This window comes from Cervus elaphus, chromosome 4 (assembly GCF_910594005.1).
Source record: "Cervus elaphus chromosome 4, mCerEla1.1, whole genome shotgun sequence".
NCBI lineage: Eukaryota > Metazoa > Chordata > Mammalia > Artiodactyla > Cervidae > Cervus > Cervus elaphus.
The window spans coordinates 37,539,462-37,559,014 of record NC_057818.1 but is presented as its reverse complement, the minus strand read 5'-3'; the positions used below and the strand labels follow the sequence as shown (position 1 = coordinate 37,559,014).

The 19,553-nt window shown below is 40.5% G+C and overlaps 1 protein-coding gene across 5 annotated transcripts in view; it reads right to left on the bottom strand.

The window, feature by feature from the left end:
• Positions 1 to 19,553, bottom strand: part of WWP2 (WW domain containing E3 ubiquitin protein ligase 2) — a 149,171-nt gene that overhangs the window by 35,606 nt on the left and 94,012 nt on the right. For all 5 annotated transcript variants that reach the window (XM_043898953.1, XM_043898954.1, XM_043898959.1 and 2 more), the window contains one exon: positions 9,080 to 9,290. In XM_043898953.1, the coding sequence (XP_043754888.1) occupies positions 9,080 to 9,290 (211 nt within the window). The remainder of the gene's footprint in view (positions 1 to 9,079; positions 9,291 to 19,553) is intronic.

Below are 19,553 nucleotides of genomic sequence, written 5' to 3'. Positions count from 1 at the left end.
AAAAGGTAAAGGCAGAAAATCTCAATTTCATTACTAGGATGGCATGCAATCATTTCTATGTTATCTGAAAGGAAACTGTCTGGTCACCTGAACCACATTTTCTTGTGGAAAGTTTCCTAAAAGGTCTTCAGGAAATCAGTTCTCAGTTACTTGCTGTTACAGTGTATATTCAACCATCCTGATTAACACACATCTTGGTCAGGTTCCTGTAAGTTTGGACAGAATCACAGTTTCACCAAGAGTCAAATTAAATTAAGAAGGAATTTAAATCCGACAGTCCAAGGATTTTGGTTTAGAATCAGAGATGAATCACAAATTCTTACTAAGAGCATTATTAATTGTATTATTTATAATTTGTTAATAAATTTTATTAACACAAGCACTGGGCATTAGTGAAGCTGACTCTCATTCAAAATAAACTCTCTTCATCAGAAAACAAAGTCCTGCCAGAATACTTAGTTACCAGTAAACAAAAGATGCCTTGCTGGTTACTTAGACACAAACTAAACTTCAGAAAATACACTGAAAGTATTCAGGTATTCTTAAAGCTGCCTATGTAGAGATTCAACTTCCCTCAGGCACACATTACAGGAAATTCATATTTTCTTACTTTATGATCCTATAATAAATTTTAACTCTGAACCAAATCCCATTTATTCCCCAAGCTCTGGCCACTTCCTGGGTGAACCGTAAGATTTATTTCCTCTGTAGGGACATTGTCAGACTGTTTTATGAGTCAAAAATCTGTGTGCAATGGAACATATCTCCTCTTCACTGTTTTCATTGCTTCAGGAGGTCCTCTGTAAACCGAGTAAGAAGTATGTTAAACTCAGACCTTCCCTAAGAACCCTTCTTGAAACACTGAGCTTTCCTTTAAATCCAAGCACACTAACCCCCTTTTTAAAACTATCAACAACCAGCACTTTATGCCCCCTAAGCATAGAGCGGCACAGTAGTAGCTACTGAGGATTCTGAATTAAGGTCTGTTTTCCTTCTTTTTCAACCATCCCTTTTTTTTTTTTTTTTTTTTTTTTTTGCCTCGGAAAAGTCCACAAAGCCCTTCAATGGAAGATGGCAACATTAAAAGATATGCTTTCACAGAGACACAAGACAAGTCCTAGAGATGGTGTCTACTAAAAAAATAAAAACATTTTTAAAAATCAAATTTGCAGATTTTAAAAATTGTAGATAAGTTTGGTAATGTAGGGGAATAGTCACTCTTAAAAAATAGTTGGAGAGGGCTTCCATGGTAGCTCAGTGGTAAAGAATCTACCTGCCAATGCAGGAGACAAGGGTTCAATCCCCGATCTGGGAAGATCCACTTGCCGTGGAGCAACTAAGCCCATGGGCCACAACTATTGAGCCTGCGCTCCAAAGCCCAGGAGCCACAACTACTGAAGCCCCCATGCCCGAGAGCCTGTGTTCTGCATCAGGAGAAGCCACTGCAATGAGAAGCCCACGTACTGCAACTAGAAAGTAGCCCCTGTCCACCACAGCTAGAGAAAAGCCCAAACAGCAGTGAAGACCCTGTACAGACAAAAATAAATAAACAAAATTATTTTTAAAAAATACTTGGAGCACATAGGACAAATTGAGAAAGTAGCATTGACACATATGCACTGTTGTGTAAAACAGATAACTATCGGGAAGCTGCCGTATAACACAGGGAGCCCAGCCTAGTGCTCTGTGATGACCTAGAGGGGTAGAATGGAGGGGGTTGGGGGTAGGGAGACTCAAGAGAGAGGAGAGATATATATCATTATGACTGATTCGAGTTTATGTACAGCAGAGACCACCACAACAATGTAAAGCAATTATCCTCCAGTTAAAAAAAAAAAAGTTGGTGGGGGACTTCCTGGTGGTCCACTGGTTAGGACTCCATGCTTCCAATGCAGGCAGAGCAGGTTCAATTCCTGGCTAAGGAACTAGGATCCTACAGGCTGCATAGCATGGCCAAAAAACATTAAATTAAAAAAAATTTTTAAGTGTTTAAAAGACAAAGTTGATAGGAGCAAAAATGGATATATATGCTCCCAAGGGCAATTTTGCAACTTGGTTAAAACTTCTCCTACATGAACATCCTTTAATTCAGCAATTCTACTTCAAAGACATATCCTAAGGAAATGTGTCAAAGATTTAGCTGTAAGTGTATATGTCACAGTATGTTGTAGCATGTTACAAAAAAACTGGAAAAAACCTAAATGCTTTAAAATGGAAAACTAGTAAATTATGTTAATTCTATAATGAATATTCAGCCATTTAAAATATTATTTACAATATGCTGAGTGGAAAAAATAACATGCATAAGATAAACAAAATTTTGTTTAAAAATTATAAAAATACAGTATTGTTCATTAAATCTAAAATGCCACCAATTATAAGATTTTTAATATATCACCAAGAAAGAAAAAAAAAAAAAACTCTGCCAATTAAACTATAACATTCTAATGACTATAAATCACATCTTGATTTTAAAGAAATTAAATGTGAAATAACATGCATATCAGAATCTACAAAACATGAGGATCAGGGGAGTCACGTATGCATGTAAAATTTTTACATGATCAGAGTTAGGAAGTATTTCAGACAAGACACAAAAGGCACGTGAAAAAGATGAACAAATTGGACTACTTAAAATTTGAACTCCTGTACAACAAAAAGCAACATAAAAAGGTTAAAAGAAAAGCCGCAGACAAGGAGAAAATATTTGCAATGCACATAACTGAGAGGCAATCGGTACCCAGCACATATTAAGAAATTCTGCAGATTATAACAACAGATAGCCAAACAGAAAAATGGACAGAAATCTATCAACAGGCAATTCACAAGAGAAGAAACTCAAAAACCAAATGTTTTTAAAATATAAAAAGCAGTTTAATCTCAAGGATAATGAAGAAAATTCAAAGTAAAACCAGCAAGAGACACCCCATTCACATCCGTCAGACTGGCCAAAGTGAAAACTATCTGACAATTTTGTTTTAGCAGGAATGCTTATGCATGCTCATGGGAGTGTGAATTGGCGAACTGACTCAAAAGGCAATTTGATAACATCTACTAAAAGTGAAAACCTTCACCCTCCTACAAAGAAGAAATTCCAGTTTGAGTACTTGCCCTAAAGAAACAAACATGCACACAAAAAGGCATGCACAGAAAACACTTCATTGTAGCATTGTTAATGAAGGCAAAGAGGGAATTATAAATACAAACATAAAATGCTATTTTTATATTTATATAGCTGCCACATATATGGTAAATATAAATATAAATTTTACCTATTCATACAACAGAATACCACAGAGCAGTTTAAATGAATGTCCCCAGTTCCACGTGTCTCTGTATATAGGGAATGGGATCGAGGAGGCATTCACAGGGACTTTCAACTTCATTTATAATGTCTTCTTCATCAAGAGGTTAAAAAACAAGGTAAGGAGCGGGAGGTTTACATTAAATGCAGCATAATGCTAAAGTTTGATAAGACTGAGTTGGGGAGCCCACGGGTATTTCTTATATTACTTTCTATTCTTATTTGCATGCTTAAAATATTTTACAATTAAAAAATAAAATTTAAAAGCACATGCCCTAAGATTATTAAATTTTGGTAGATGTGTGTTTAATGTTTACATGTACATGTCTGTACATGTGGTTTTGGAGAAACCACTTAAGGTTTCCTCATTTGCAAAATAAGGGTAAAAGTAGCATAGTAGCTACTACAGAGTGCCATGAAGACTGAAATAACCCACCTATGAAACCTAGTACTCCCAGCACACTGGAAGCGTTTAACATGTGTTCACTGTTACTAATGATCAGATGAAAACAGATACAAGGTGCATGAAAAGTGCCAATGGTTATATCTAGGTGGGTGTCTGTTACTGCTGCTGTTCTGTTTCTTCTATTTTTTTTTCCAACTTTCCCCCCCAAAAAAACTATAAAAAATTGTAACAGCTATTGAGAATGAAAACACTTATCTAGTCATTCAACAACCACTTCTCACTCCATCTCTCTAGAAGCCAAGTACTATGCTAGGTGCTGGGAATACAAAGATGGAGGACACAGTAACACCAGCTCCTGAGGAGCTCTCAAGAAAGTGTAGTAAAATGAAAACTCCTATTTACACACGAAAACATACATAGAGCAGGGCGAGAACTTCTCATGAGCCAGCCCTGACACAGTAGAATCTTTGGAAACAAAGATTTCATTCTGAGATGAGGAGGAGGAAGCCAGTAACATGTACTATCTGGCATTACCTAAGCATGTAATAATCCTTGCAGAGTCAAGAACTAAACCATACTACTTAGCACAAAGGGACAGATTCTCCCAGTATAATCCTTTAATCCTTTGCTACTCAAAGTATGGTCCGTGGCTCACACTGTTACTGTTCAGTGACCAGAAAAGTTCAGAAGTTTGTAGGCTTTTAGAAACTTCTGTACCAATTTGACATTGCCACAACATCCAAATACATAATCTGTAGATCTGTTTCACTAAATAGAGGACCAAAGTAAGAGTTCATAAGAGACTGAAAAAAAATTAAACAAAAACAGCGGGGGAAAAAAAGGACTAGCTTTTCATAGACAGTTTGAGAAGCACTGTTTTAAAACTCCTTGGGTAAGGATCTTTGGCTAGCGACAAAATTGAGTTTGGAATGAAATTCAATGGCAGCGGCTGGTTTATAACTTAGCAGAGAAGCTGCAAATTCCAACGTCTCTTAAAGTGTCTCTACGAAGAAAACATCAAAGAACTCTTACCAGGTTGTCATCCTTGATAGTGTGTCAAGGACCACCTGGAGAAAGGACCTCTAGGTCTGCAGAACTGGACCTGGGGGTGGGGGGAGATGGCAAATCCAACAGATCCAGAGAACACCCTCCTCAATTAATTCTCCTCTGAGGCAGGAAACAGCCGGGGCAGCCAATGACTGCGGGAGGAGAGGGATGGTGTGAAATGGCAGCGCTGAGGTAAGCCGGCAGAGTCCAAACACAACGGCCTCCCTTATGTAAGAAACCACAGCGCAGCGCGGGCTGCCAGGCTGGAATAATGCGTCTCTGTGCGCAAGGGCCTGGGCGAGCGGCAGGGCCTGGGACGCGCTTGGAGTTTATCTAAGCCATGTACACACGGTCTGTTAATGAGCATTTGGTCCCCAAAGTGGGCTCCCTGCTGATAAAAACCAGATGCAGGCCCAGCTGATCAAAGCAGGCCTCCCTCCCCACTGCCCTTCGCCCAGGCCACTATCTCACCACGTCTCTCGAGCCTGGCTGGCACCCCTTCCCTTGACAGACGTTCGCAGGCTGAAAGCGCCACGCCCTTCCAATTGGCTTCTTTCTCACTAATTAAATTAAAAGGTACAGAAGGCAGGAGGAGGGTTTGGAGACCAGGGGAGAGGAAAGGGATAAAGCATGTTCTGTTTGGATTGAGGCAGCCCAGGTTTCAGTGGCCTTCAGTCACAAACACAGGCGGATGTGACATCTTTATGACCAGTTGCATCTGTTGCGAGTTTCAGAAAGGCCATGTGGCAACTGGAAAAATAAGCCCTTGGCATCCCGAAGTGAACTGTGCCTGAATGCTCTGTGAAGGAGATGAAGGAGTTGAGAAGGTAAGACTGGAAAGAGACAGAGTCGGCTGGATGTCTCAAAAAAAGCAGTCCAGCGTGGCTCACAAAGGCCACGCAAAGGGGGAGACACGCTCCGCAGTGTTTCCCAGGCGTGAAGACCCCTGGTGAGCAGGAAGGAGCATCCCGCCCCTGTGAGAGAGTCATAACGTGAACCCAAAGCCAGACAACCTCATGAGGGACCCATTAAGGTCTGGCTCTTAGGAAGAAAATGTAATTCCTGTCATAGGTCCTCTTTATTTGAGCCATCAAAGAAGCAGAAAACATTCATCCAGGTGGAGCGAAAAAAAAAATATATATATATATATATGGCATTTAAATTGATTCATTGCTGCTGCTCAGTCGTTCAGGCATGTCCAACTCTTTTGCAACCCCACAAACTGCAGCCTGCCAGGCTCCTCTGTCCATAGGATTTTCTAGGCAAGAATACTGAAGTGGGTTGTCATTTGACTCCTCCAGAGGATCTCCCCAACCCAGAGATGGAACCCATGTCTTCTGCGTCTCTTGCATTGGCAGGCAGATTCTTTACCACCAAGCCACGCGGGAAACCCTCAAAAAACTGGTTCATTAATGCACTACAAGTATGTCTTGGGAGCTGACTTTGTGCCAGGCTCCTTGCCATCTTGGCATTTACAGCCCAACTGGGTAAGAGGGACGCAGAACACGCAATTATGCGTGTGAGAAGAATTGCAATACACAGAGCGGTCTGACCTTGTCTACCAGGGATTGAGGAAGGATCCCCAGAGCAAGTGCTGATTAATCTGAGACTTGAAGATGGATAGAAATTAATGGACAAAATGGTGAGGAAGGTTTCAGAGAGTGGTAACCAGCATGACAGACCATCCCCAACCCAGAGAAAGGGTGCTATACTTAAACTAAAATAAGTCATTATGGGTAGAGCTTAGAGAGTAAAGCAAAGCATGTCTTCCATGGAAGGTTTGAGGGATAGATGAGGCCCTGTCCTGCAGAGCTTTTTCAGGTCTTATTAAGAATTTGAGAATTGACTCCTAAAGACAAGAAGAAACCAGTGAGGCACTCTGGGTGATGAAATGTTATGTTCAGAATTTTATTTAAATGGTTAAAAGTGGTTCCCCTGACTCCTGAATGTAAGATACCAAGAAGGGAGGGATGATCCACCTTGTCTGGATCTCCTAAACTTGTAAGTAAGCGGCTAGGGTGGAGACGGCAGGTCTGTGAATTGGAAGGCTCGGAGTGTAAAGTGTGCACTTTCTGGCTTGCGATCACAGAGCAGAGAACTGAAAGCCTGCCATCTTCACCGCCACGCACTCAGCACTGCCAGTGGAAATCACCAGGCCCTGAGACAGCCCACAAAATACCAGGACTCGCAGTGGGCACCCGGAAGCCCCTCTCGGTGGTAAAACTGGGTCTCCATGCCCTTCTCCGGACCATCATTCGTGTTCAAGTGGGAAGCAGCCTCCTCAGACCTACCATCCCATGCTAAATGCTCCAGGGAGAAGATGTTGTTCAAACTCTACCCAAGAGAAGCGGTTCAGCCTCTGGCTGGGGTGGGTTGGGAGGCCAAGTAGGAAAACCAGCTTCTCTGAGCTGCTCTGACCGCCAGACTCAGAATAAAGAGTGTTTTCAGGGCGAGCCTGGAGTTTTCCAGCTGCCTGGAAACAGGAAGGGCCCAATCCAGGAGAACAGTAACCCTCACACACGCCCTACATAAAGACGCCTTGAGCCAGTAGCCCTAATTGCGTGTGACTGACACACGGGAGGGAAGCCCGCCTTCCAGGCTTTGCTCAGCGGAAAGTAAACAAACAGGCTCCTGAGGCACCCAGGCGGCCATCTTCTCTCCCTCTGCCAAAATGATCCCACTCTGCTCCTCCCAAATGGTATACAGATTTCAAATTATAAACCAAACAAAGGTCTTTCAAGTATTCCTTACCACATACACAAGAGAAAAAGAAAAAAGAAAAAAAAAACCTCTGTAGGAAGGAGTTGCATGCAAGCAAGTAGTTATAAATCTTTTCACAAAATGAAAAATTTCACAGAAGACTCTGAAGCCACCTCTCAGTACCCCCTGATTCTCTGTGGGTCTGAGTGATTAAAAACCATTTGTGATATTTTTCATGTGATCATTGTGTTTTGTTAAGAAACGTAAGTTGGGCTGTGTGCCAGATGCTCGGGATGCGAGATGTAAGTGGTAAAAGCCCAAATGCCTTCAGATTTAGGATTTTTTGTTTGTTTGGACGACGGGGTTTTCTAAAGTGGCTGAAGAACAGTATGGTGTGTTTTACATCAGTAGGTTACCATCCTTCCCTTTTATCACAAAGGCTTCCCTGGTTCCAAGCTGATAACCAGGATGGGCGGTGGGACCGCATGGAATTGGCCCTGCCAAGTGATTGGGAGCCCTGAGATAAGACTGTTTCCCAGTTCAGAACCATTCCCTTCTTTTATGATACTTTCACAATCACTTCAAAAATATCATTCACCAGGTATAACACTCACCATCAGGTGAGGGCTTCACATACAGTGTCTTATTGGAGCCCCTTAAAGAAATCAATCCTGACTATTCATTAGAAGGACTGATGCTGAAGCTGAAGCTCCAACACCGTGGCCATCTGACACAAAGAGCCAACTTATTGGAAAAGACCCTGATGAAGGGAAAAATTGAGGGCAGGAGGAGATGGGGGCGGCAGAGGATGAGATGGTTGGATAGCATCACTGACTCAACAGACGTGAGTTTGAGAAAACTCCAGTAGATGATGAAGGACAGGAAAGCCTGGCATGCTGCAGTTCACAGGGTCACAAAGAGTCAGACATGACTGAGTGACCGAACAACAAATTCCTGGGGAGTAGTTATGCATGATTATCACCTCTACCTTACTGAGATGGTAAGTCACTTGGGCAAGGTTATAAAGGGTCAAGTGAGGATTCAAATCCAGATCTATTTGATTCCCAGGTCCCTGAGCTTCATTTCCACTCACTTTTGGCCTACTGGGGCCATCTTCCTGTCACCCAAGGCCTTTAGCATCAGATTTCATTCTGAACCAAAACGTGGCAAGAAGACTATGAGTCCACGTTAACATCAGCTCCAGTCATGGAAAAACATACAGTAATACTCAGGGCCTAAAGTCCTCCATGGGCCATTGAGATAAAATGCAAGGGAGAAAAGCTATTTTCTAGGCAGGATCTGGGCAAACCCAGTGATTTTTGGAGGGCAAAATGAGCTCCTTGTTCCATAACAGCCACACTCTTTGAGTTGAGCTGCTCATTTCAAGTCACCGTATAAGGTAGCATTGATTCAGCCCCAGATGATTTAGGTTTTTTTTAAGATTTATGTAGAACGAGCAGTCCTTCCACACCTTTCTCGCTCTGATCCATGGCAGCCTCCCCAGGGACAGCTAGCCACTAGGTAATAAATAACCACGTTGTTTCTGGCCTGGTGAAGGAGCCCCAGTTGGTTTTTTCCTAGGGGGTCGGGGGGGTGCTGTGGTGGGACAGAAGGCTACTCACCCAGCAGGCAGAGCATCGGGGGCCTGGGCGGCTGCGGGGAACTGCTGAGTGCCCGAAGTGCTGGGCTCCTCCCCTTCGGCCGGCGTGGCCGTGGCAGGGATAGTCACGGTGGTGGGATTCGGGGTCACACTGGACACTGCAACAGGCGGGGACGCCACACCAACAACAGAGGGTTCTTCGGGATCAGTGGTTGCAGTGGGTTCATCATTCACTGAAAATACAGAAATGGTATTTTAGAGATCAACTCAGCATTGCGTTCACATTTACCAGGTTTCTCACTTAGTAGTATAACACGGTACCTACGAGGGTACCACAAATGTTACCTGGTGATACAGCAAAAGGTTTTACAGAACATAATAGTGGAAAAGACAGCAAGTCAGTAAGAGCCTGCGAGAGAAAAAAAAATGAAAGATGGATCTGAAATAAATAGATTATTAAATATTATCTCCTTTATATAACTTTATTAAAATTTTCTAACATATTATGGTTACATTTATTGCAATAAAAGCAGCAGGAAAAGTAAGGCACCAGGGAAGTGTGTTAGTGATACATGGAGCATAGTCAAGGCCAAAGTCAAGTTTACAGGGTTTTCTTTAAACTTGTCACTTGTCTGCTAGGTACAAATAAATATCACCTTCTTTCAAAAAGCTCCATTCACACTAAGAGGTAGTAAACGTTGAGTAACATGCTTGTTCTTTTAAAGAGACATACTCAAAGTGGGGAGCAAAGATTAAGAGCCTACACAGAAAAGATGGCATTCAGAGATAAGGGACTTGTCTCCAAGGGAACAACAGACAAAGATAGAAGTGAAATGAGCTGATTCCTGAGTCTCCTCATTTCTCCATGTCTTTGATGATCACTCATGTTCACAAGGACCCCAAGGCACTGTAATATCCTCTCACTCAGAAAGGAACCAAACATGGTCTCAAACATTTAAAATTCTTTGAAAACGGATAAGCCATAAATATACAGAGAAATTTCCATATATGCAATTTGGGCTTCCCTAGTGGCTCAGACAGTAAAGAAACCACTTGCCAATGCAGGAGACCTGGGTTCAATCCCTGGGTTAGGACGATCCCCTGGAGGAGGGAATGGCTATCCATCCCAGTATTCTTGCCAGGAGAATCCCATGGACAAGAGAAGCCTGGCCGGCTACAGTCCATGAGGTCGCACTGAGTTGGACACGACTGAGAGACTAACGTGTACATTTACACTAGAATTCCATAGGAAAACCCCCTTGGTTTAGCCTCATCTTCATAATTCAGAAACTCTTTTTTGGTGTTTCCTAATGGCCATCCAGATCCTTATTGAACATTTCTTCTAAGAAACAGCTGACTATAGAGCCATTCCATTGGTTTTTTAACTTTTTATTTGTATTGAGGTATAACTGGTTAACAATGCTGTGATAGTTTCAGGTATCTGATAGAACAGCAAAAGGACTCAGCCATACATATGCATGTATCCATTCTCCCGCAAACTCCCCTCTCATCCAAAGAGCCATTCCACTGTTGAACAGAAGTAGCTACCAGAAAGACTTTCCTGATGTTAAACTGAATTCCACTAGATGGTTTTAATCCCCATGCTCTCAAGCAATACAGAATAAATATCTGGCCACCCTGTTTCTCATTTACTCTCTCTGTTCCAGTAAAAGGCCTACTATTTCATTAATGTCTCTAGGTCACGCCCTATTCTAATGGCCTGGCTGCCCTTTTCTAGTTATCTTCTATTGCCTTTATTTCTAAATAATGATATTGCAAACTGAACATAATAAATGAGATAATATCAGACCAGCAGAGTTACATTTCCAATATAATTGACAACAGCAATGTTTAAAGAACACCAGTATGTACCAGACAAAGTGCAAAACCTTTCAGATGATCTCATTTAAGCCTCATACACAACCCTATTTTACAGTTGAGGAAACTGAAGCTCAAAGAGGTTAAATAAACTTCCAAGGTCATAGGGCACCTGATTCGCACCCCTGCTGTCTGCCTTCAGAGCCTGAACCACTCACTTGCTACATACTACTTCTCCCTCTCTGCACATCCTCTGATGTGACCCAGGATTATAATAACTCAGAAGCAACCACATGATCCTGTCGGCTAACGTAAGATTGGTTGTCAGCTGAAACTATAATTTCTTCACATGATGTGATGCCAAGCTTGATCTTAACAAACAGCAAAGAGCCTAGGAACCACCTACGATTAATTTAAATAATCTGCTTTCTCTCCAATATATGAAATAATTGTCTGACATGCAGAGTAAATTAGTTAATAAACAACTGTATTTTGTGCAACTGATGTTTCCCCAACATAAATGCAAGAATTTTTATTTATATTCCCAGTAACTTGGTTGAGTTAGTAAAACACAACAGATGGCAAGTCTCTTTACACATAATCTATAAATTTTACTCAATTTCAATTTAAAAAACCATGACTTTTTTGAGAACCAAATACATTTATTCAATAATTTATAAAGAAAACTAAATACAGAAGAATAGCCATAAACATTCTAGAAATGAAGAGTCTTATGTGTATGAGGAGGGGCAGGGGTGTCCTCCAAAGTATTAGCTAACACATACTATAAAGTTACAACAACTAAAACAGTGTGGCACTGATACATGAATAGGCAGATGTCGATTAAATAAACAAGAAAGTTCAGAAACAGAATTAAATACACATTGGAATTAAGTAATTCAGTATATGACAAAGCTGACATTTTAAACTGCTACAGAAAAGACAGACTTAAACTGTACTATGGCAAGTGGGTAGTGTACTAGACAAAAACTGAGTTACATCCCTATTTCACTCCTTACATCAAAATCAACTCCAGATAGATCAGAGATTTTGACATAAAAAGGAAACCATGAAGGAACTAAACAACATAGAAGAGAATACTTTTATAATCTCAAAGCAGAAAAGATTGTTTAAGGTATCATACAAAATCTATCAATAAAAGTCATACTCTGCGCTTCCACTGGTCAGGGAACTTAGATCCCACAAGCCATAAGCCATGGCCAAAAATAAATTAATTAACAAAATGACCCCCCAAAATCTAAAAGTCATAAAAGAATGATGAATTCAACTATATTCATTTTTTAACTGAAATGGCAAAAAAAAAAAGCAAAAGCAAAATTAAAAGAGAAAACAACAAACTGGGAAAGATCATTATCAACTCATATTACAGACCAGTGGCTAATTTCTTTGAAATGAAAAGAGTTTCTACAAATCAACAAGAAAAAAAAAAAAAAACAAAAATGCACAGAGACACTTCCCAGTGAAGGAAATACAAATTACCCCATACATATGAAATACTCCCATCAGGAGGCTCAGAATGTCTGCTGTCTCTCCTGCAATGTTAGCAGCCATTGATGATTATTGCCTGAATCCACTAATTGGTGAGGGGCTGCAAAACAGTAATAATCTATCATGCCTCTAGAGAGGAATTTCCCCTATCAACTATTTGGCGGACTTCCTGGTGGTTAAGAAATCCACCTTGCTATGCAGTGGACACCAATTCGATCCCTGGTGACGCCACAGGGCAACAAACCTGCACACTGCAACTACTGCAGCCTGCCCGCGCTGGAGGCCGTACTTCGCAGCAAGAGAAGCCACCGCAATGAGAAGCCCATGCACCACGACGAGAGAGGACACCCTGCTCTCTGCAACTAGGGCAGTGAAGACCCAGCACAGCCAAAAATAAACCAATAAATGTATTTTTTAAAAAAACTATTTGGCTACCTCAAGGTTCAGTTTGTGAAGAAAAAGGAGTATAGTTGGAGTCTTTCCTTTTATTTACCAGTTTTCAGAAAATTGAGCTGATACTCTCACATCCTCCCAAAAAAGTGAAATTTTATTCTGTTTAAAAATCATTATGAATTCTTGATTTTAAGTATGTTTCAAGTATTTCATTCATGCTGGGAAAGGTTGAAGGCAGGAGAAGAAGGGGATGACAGAGGATGAGATGGTTTGATGGTATCACTGACTCAATGGACATGAGTTTGAGCAAGCTCTGGGAGATGGCGATGGACAGGGAAGCCTGGCGTGCTGCAGTTCATGGGGTTACAAAGACTCAGACACAACTGAACAACAGAAAGTATTTCAATCTGCTGCGATTATTGTTCTTATTGGAACTAAAACTGTTTCCTTCTTTGACTGGGGTTAACAGGAGACAGAAGGGGCAAAGACTTTTAAATCGGTTTCAAGTTTTTCGGAAAAAAATTCTAAGATGATTTAAGTGGGAAAGTGAAGAACAGCAGGTATATTGTGCTAACATTTATGTGTATACGTTCAAAAAATATATATGGACATGCTTGTATATTCAAATTGGAAAGAATTATAAGAAACAGAACAGGGACTGCCTCTGAGGAGGGAAGGGGAGGCTGGAGGACGAGAACAGGAAAGAAACTTTCTTTACACTGTTTAAGCTTTTTTACTTTGTATAAAGTGTTGACAACATGTATGTACTGCCTATTAAAAAATTATGATGAAATTGTCAACCAGGAAAAGAATAAAACCAGAGCCTTGTGGCATGCCAGTAGAAAAGACTGTCCAGTCAATACTATTTGGATTTGACCATTGATGCAGCTGCAAATCTAGTTACAAGGGTTCCCACCAGGACTGAGTCTGTGCACAGAGCTATCTGAGAACCTGTGATTTACCAGAGTCATTCATCTGTTTAAGAATTTTGTGCTATCTCAATTTTGGATTGGAGACAAAATATGAAAGCCAGATATCCTAGCATTGAAACTTTACACGTCCATGCTTATACTCTCTGCTCTCAAAAAACTGTGTGTGTGTGTGTGTTCAGAGTTGTTGCAGGTGTGATTCCAGACCACCACAATAAAGCAAATATCATGATAAAGCAAGTCACGTAATTTTTCTGCTTGCCAAGGGCATATAAGTTATATTTACACTATACTATACTCTATGAAGCATACAATAGTATTATGTCTTAAAATATAATGTACACTTTATTGCTAAAATGCTAACCATCAACTCTTGCTGGTAGAAGGTTTGAAATATTGCAAGAATTATCAAAATATGACAGAGACACGACGTGAGCATATGTTGTTGGAAAAATGGTGCTGCAGATTTGCTTGAGGCAACGTTGCCACAAACCTTCAACTTGTTTAAAAAAAAATTTTTTTTAATTGTCTGTGAAGTACAATGGGCTTCCCTGGTGGCTCAGTAGTAAAGAATCCACCTGCCAAGCAGGAGATGCAGGAGACATGGGTTCCATCCCTGGGTCAGGAAGATCCCCTAGAGAAGGAAATGGCAGCCATTTCCACTATTCTTGCCCGGGAAATCCCATAGACACAGCCCGGCAGGCTACTGTCCATGGGGTCACACAGATTCGGACACAACTTAGCAACTAAACAACAAATGAAGCATAATAAAGCAAAGAGTGATAAGACAAGGTGTTCCTGTATATATACACATGTTCTTAGAACATAAGGGCTTGAAATTTCAGAAGTAAATCCTCCCCATCACAGCTTATAGTCAGGAGAAACCAAAGTTCAGACAATTCAGTTACTGCCCCATGGTCACCTTGGTAAAATAGTGACAGAGCACAATCCTTGAGCCAGGACTCAGAGAGAAAAACTGGATTGTCAAAGACGAGGAGTTATAATTTCACCACCCCTTAGAGAAATGCTGTATGTTACTTTTAAGCTCTATTCAATATAGCCAGTGTTCTCTCTTAATCTTAATTATTTGATGTACACAACTTGTCTGTCCCAAAAGATGGTATCCTTCTTGAGAATGAGGGAAAATTTGTTTTCCTTTGTTTTTTGCTACTTTTACTCTCTACCTCCTATGTCTTTGCCTCCATCCCTCTGCTCACCTTAGCCCCTCTTCTCTACAGGCTCTTCCTATTGCTTGAGCCCAGACGGGTCCCTCAGCAGAGCCAACAATACCTGTGGTCTCAGCTACTCAACCACACAGCCCCTGTGACATTTACTGTGTTAGCACTTGGCTGACTGTGATTTTTCAGCTTCTTTCCCTGAAACAGATTATAGAGCAGAGGCTCATTTCATACTTCCTTACACTGTCATAGCACTTGGTAAAATGGCATTTGATAAACATTCATTGAACAAATACTTATTTAGTAGGCCTAATAATCTAGCAAAAGATATCTGAAATAAATGTGCCTCACATTTGGATAACACTATCATTGCAAAAGCAGGTTCTTTTTAAATTTTTTAAATTTGGGAATAACTGCAAATTTATAGAAAAGTTGAAAACACAGTACAAAGATAGCATGCCCTTCATCCATGCTATATAATATTACTACCTTCTTAACTATGGCACACTTGTCAAAGCTAAAAAAATAAATAATCTTAGTACATTCAGTTCAGTTCAGTCGTGTCCCACTCTTTGCGACCCCATAACTGCAGCACGCCAAGGCCTCCCTGTCCATCACCAACTACCAGAGTCTACCCAAACTCATGTCCATCGAGTCGGTGATACCATCCAGCCATCTCATCCTCTGTTGTCCCCTTCTCCTCCTGCCTTCAATCCTTCCCAACATCAGGGTCTTTTCCAATGAGTCAGCTCTTCACATCAGGTGGCCTAAGTATTGGAGTTTCAGCTTCAACATCAGTCCTTCCAATGAACACCTAGGACTGATCTCCTTTAGGATGGACTGGTTGGATCTCCTTGTAGTCCAAGGGACTCTCAGGAGTCTTCTCCAACACCACAGTTCAAAAGCATCAATTCTTCGGTGTTCGGCTTTCTTTATAGTCCAACTCTCACATCCATACATGACTACTGGAAAAACCATAGCCTTGGCTAGATGGACCTTTGTTGATAAAGTAATGTCTCTGCTTTTTAAAATACTGTCTAGGTTGCTCATAACTTTCCTTCCAAGGAGTAAGCATCTTTTAATTTCATGGCTGTAATCACCATCTGCAGTGATTTTGGAGCCCAGAAAAATAAAGTCAGCCACTGTTTCCACTGTCTCCCCATCTATTTCCCATGAAGTGATGGGACTGGATGCCATGATCTTAGTTTTCTGAATGTTGAGCTTTAAGCCAACTTTTTCACTCTCCTCTTTCACTTTTATAATGAAACTCTTTAGTTCTTCTTCACTTTATGTCATAAGGGTGGTGTCGTCTGCATATCTAAGGTTATTGATATTTCTCCCGGCAACCTTGATTCCAGCTTGTGCTTCTTCCAGCCCAGTGTTTCTCATGATGTACCCTGCATATAAGTTAAATAAGTAGAGTGACAATATACAGCCTTGACGGACTCCTTTTCCTATTTGGAACCAGTCTGTTGTTCCATGTCCAGTTCTAACTGTTGCTTCCTGACCTGCATACAGGTTTCTCAAGAGGCAGGTCAGGTGGTCTGGTATTTCCATCTTCTTCAGAATTTTCCACAGTTTATTGTGATCCACACAGTCAAAGGCTTTGGCATAGTCAATAAAGCAGAATAGATGTTTTTCTGAAACTCTCTTACTTTTTCAATGATCCAGGCAATTTGATCTCTGGTTCCTCTACCTTTTCTAAAACCAGCTTGAACATCTGGAAGCCTGGCTTGGAGAAATTTGAGCATTACTTTGCTAGCATGTGAGATGAGTGCAATTGTGTGGTAGTTTGAACACTCTTTGGCATTGCCTTTCTTAGGGATTGGAATGAAAACTGACCATTTCCAGTCCTGTGGCCACTGTTGAGTTTTCCAAATTTGCTGACATATTGAGTGCAGCACTTTCACAGCATCATATTTTAGGATTTGAAATAGCTCAACTGGAATTCCGTCACCTCCACTACTATTAATTATATCCCGGACTTTATCTGGGTTTCACCGGCTTTTCCACTAATATCTTTTTACTATTCCAAGATCTAATCCAGGATCCCATGCTGCTTTTCACAAGTTCAGTCTCATGAGCTCACTTATCTTCCTAATAACCCCATAAGGAAAGTGGTATTATCCCCATTTTACTGAAGGTAAAACAGAGGCTCCCAAAAGTACCATTTAGTGATGTGGCAAGCAAGTAGCAGAATCAGCACTCAAATCCAAAAGACCACTAAACAAACACAATGGAAGGGGTTGGGGGAAAGAGAAACAGAGATGGCTCAGATGACTCTCATGTATCGGAAGAAAAGCTGGGTACCAAGATGAAAGGGTAAATGGGGTAAGGAGGCAAAATGCCTGATTTCTGCAACTGTGGGTACTTCACAAAGTTTCCTCTGTAATGCTGGTTAAACACTGTAACTTTATGAATCAGATATTCATTGAGGGCTCAGACATACTCTAGTCACAGTTAGCCAAAAAGAGATCAGGAATTGGAAATTCTTCTGCTTAATCCTAGACACGCTGCCAGCTCACTGTGTGTTCCAAGATCCTTATGTGTGTGTGTGGTGCAGCACAGACTCTCACTGTACACACACGTCTTTTCAGCCCCCTCACTTGGGTGTGGAAAAGGTGCCTGCCAACAATGGAAGCTTTTTAAACGAAAGACCAGCTCATAACATAAGACACACGGTAAAGTAGTCAGTATCTCTCACTCATGAAACCCAAGCAATGCCTTCCAATGCAACTGATCAACTCAGCTCTTCACGAGACCAACCAAAACTAGAACAACAGTTCATAACTAGCATGACATGGCGGTGGGTGAGGATTATATAAAGAAAAGCAATTAAATTAGATGGAAAAAAGGAAAACTTGAAAATGGATAAAGTCATACTATGTCACCTGATGGGAAAGTTCCAACTTTCCTTGGTCAGTACATAGATTCAAACAATTTCCATTTACCTTCCACCAAGTTTCTAAAGGCTTCCCTGGCAGGCTACAGTCCCCATGGGGACTGCAAAAGAATCAGACATGACTGAGCAAGTTACACTTTCACTTTTTTTTTTTTCAAGTTTCTAAGTCTGAAATTTGTTTTGAAAATATATAAGCTATCAAAGCATATCACGGAGAAAAAGCAGTAAGATGGGACTAGCCTTTCCAGGCATTAAAAAAACATGTCAATAATCAAAATCACACAAGACTGATTTAAAACCAGAAATAAACGGGATAAGAGTCCAAAAATGAATACTCACTGCATGTAAGAATATAAGAAAGCAAGAATATAAGAATATAGTAAGTGATAAACACAAAGCATCACCACAATTAAAAAAAAAGCAACTAATGTTCATAGGATAATAGGATCTCGCTACAGGGAAAAATTACTTGAAACTCAGCCTTCATTATACACATAATATGAATGTATACATACATATGCATATACAGATATGCCACTATAATTTCTGGTGGGATAGTTTAACATGAAAAAAAAAAGTAAAACAGAAGAAAATATTTATTCCATCTAGAGACAAGAGACAATCTTTTCACTATGGAAGCAAAACTTGAAATTACAAACACTAAAAAAATGCTTAGGCACAATTTTTTTTTTTAAGTTTTTAACTTCTTTCCTAGAAAAACCACAGAAAATGAGATAAAAGGCAAAACAAAAATATAATAAAAACTTATAATCATAAAAATAACCAGTAAAACCTGTGTACCTAGATATTTTACACGCATTAGGATGACTAGCATTAAAAAGAAAAAAACAAGTGTTCACAAAGATGTGGAAAAACTGGAACCCTCATTCACTGCCGGTGGGAAAAGAGTGCAGCTGCTGTGGAAAACAGTTTGAGGGTTCCTCAAAAGCTAAACATAGAATTACCATATGAACCATCAACTCCACTCCAAAGTATACAGCCAAAAGAACCAGAAGCACAGACTCAGACAGATACTCAGACATCCACATTCACCACAGCATTAGCCACAATAGCCAAGAGGAGGATACAACCTAAATGTCTATCAACAGATGAATGGATAAATTAAATGTGGTAAACACATACAATGGAATATTATTTAGCCTGGAAAAGTAACAAAACCCTGATGCTTGTTACAACATGGGTTAATCTTGAAAACATTATGCAAGTGAAATAAGCCAGATTCAAAAGGACAAATGATTCCACGTAAAACATGAAGTACCTAGAATAAGCAAATTCACAGAGACATAAAGTAGAACACAGAGGACTTCTCTGGTGGTCCAGTGGTTAAGAATCCACCTGCCAACGCCAGTGGGCTCAATCCTTGGTCTGGGAAGATTCCACATGCTGAGGGGAAGCTAAACCCATGTGCTGCAACTACTGAAGCCTGCACTCAGAGCCTGCGCTCTGCAACATAAAGCTGCACAACATTAGGATTTCACTCAATGCTAGTAAATTATTTACTTAACAGTGGCTTAAATGGTAACTTTTATGAGTATTTTACCACAATTTTACTAAAAAGACTATATAATAATCTCTAAAGTTAACTTCTATAACTCCACAAGTCAAATAACTGAACATTATGAAAGAAGTCACATAAGAGAAAAGCAACTGATAACTGTAGAAACACGATGAGCTTAAACGATGAGGTGGGACTCTATACCTGTTAGCAAAATGACAAACTTAGTATTTACAAGGTCAAGGAAAAAA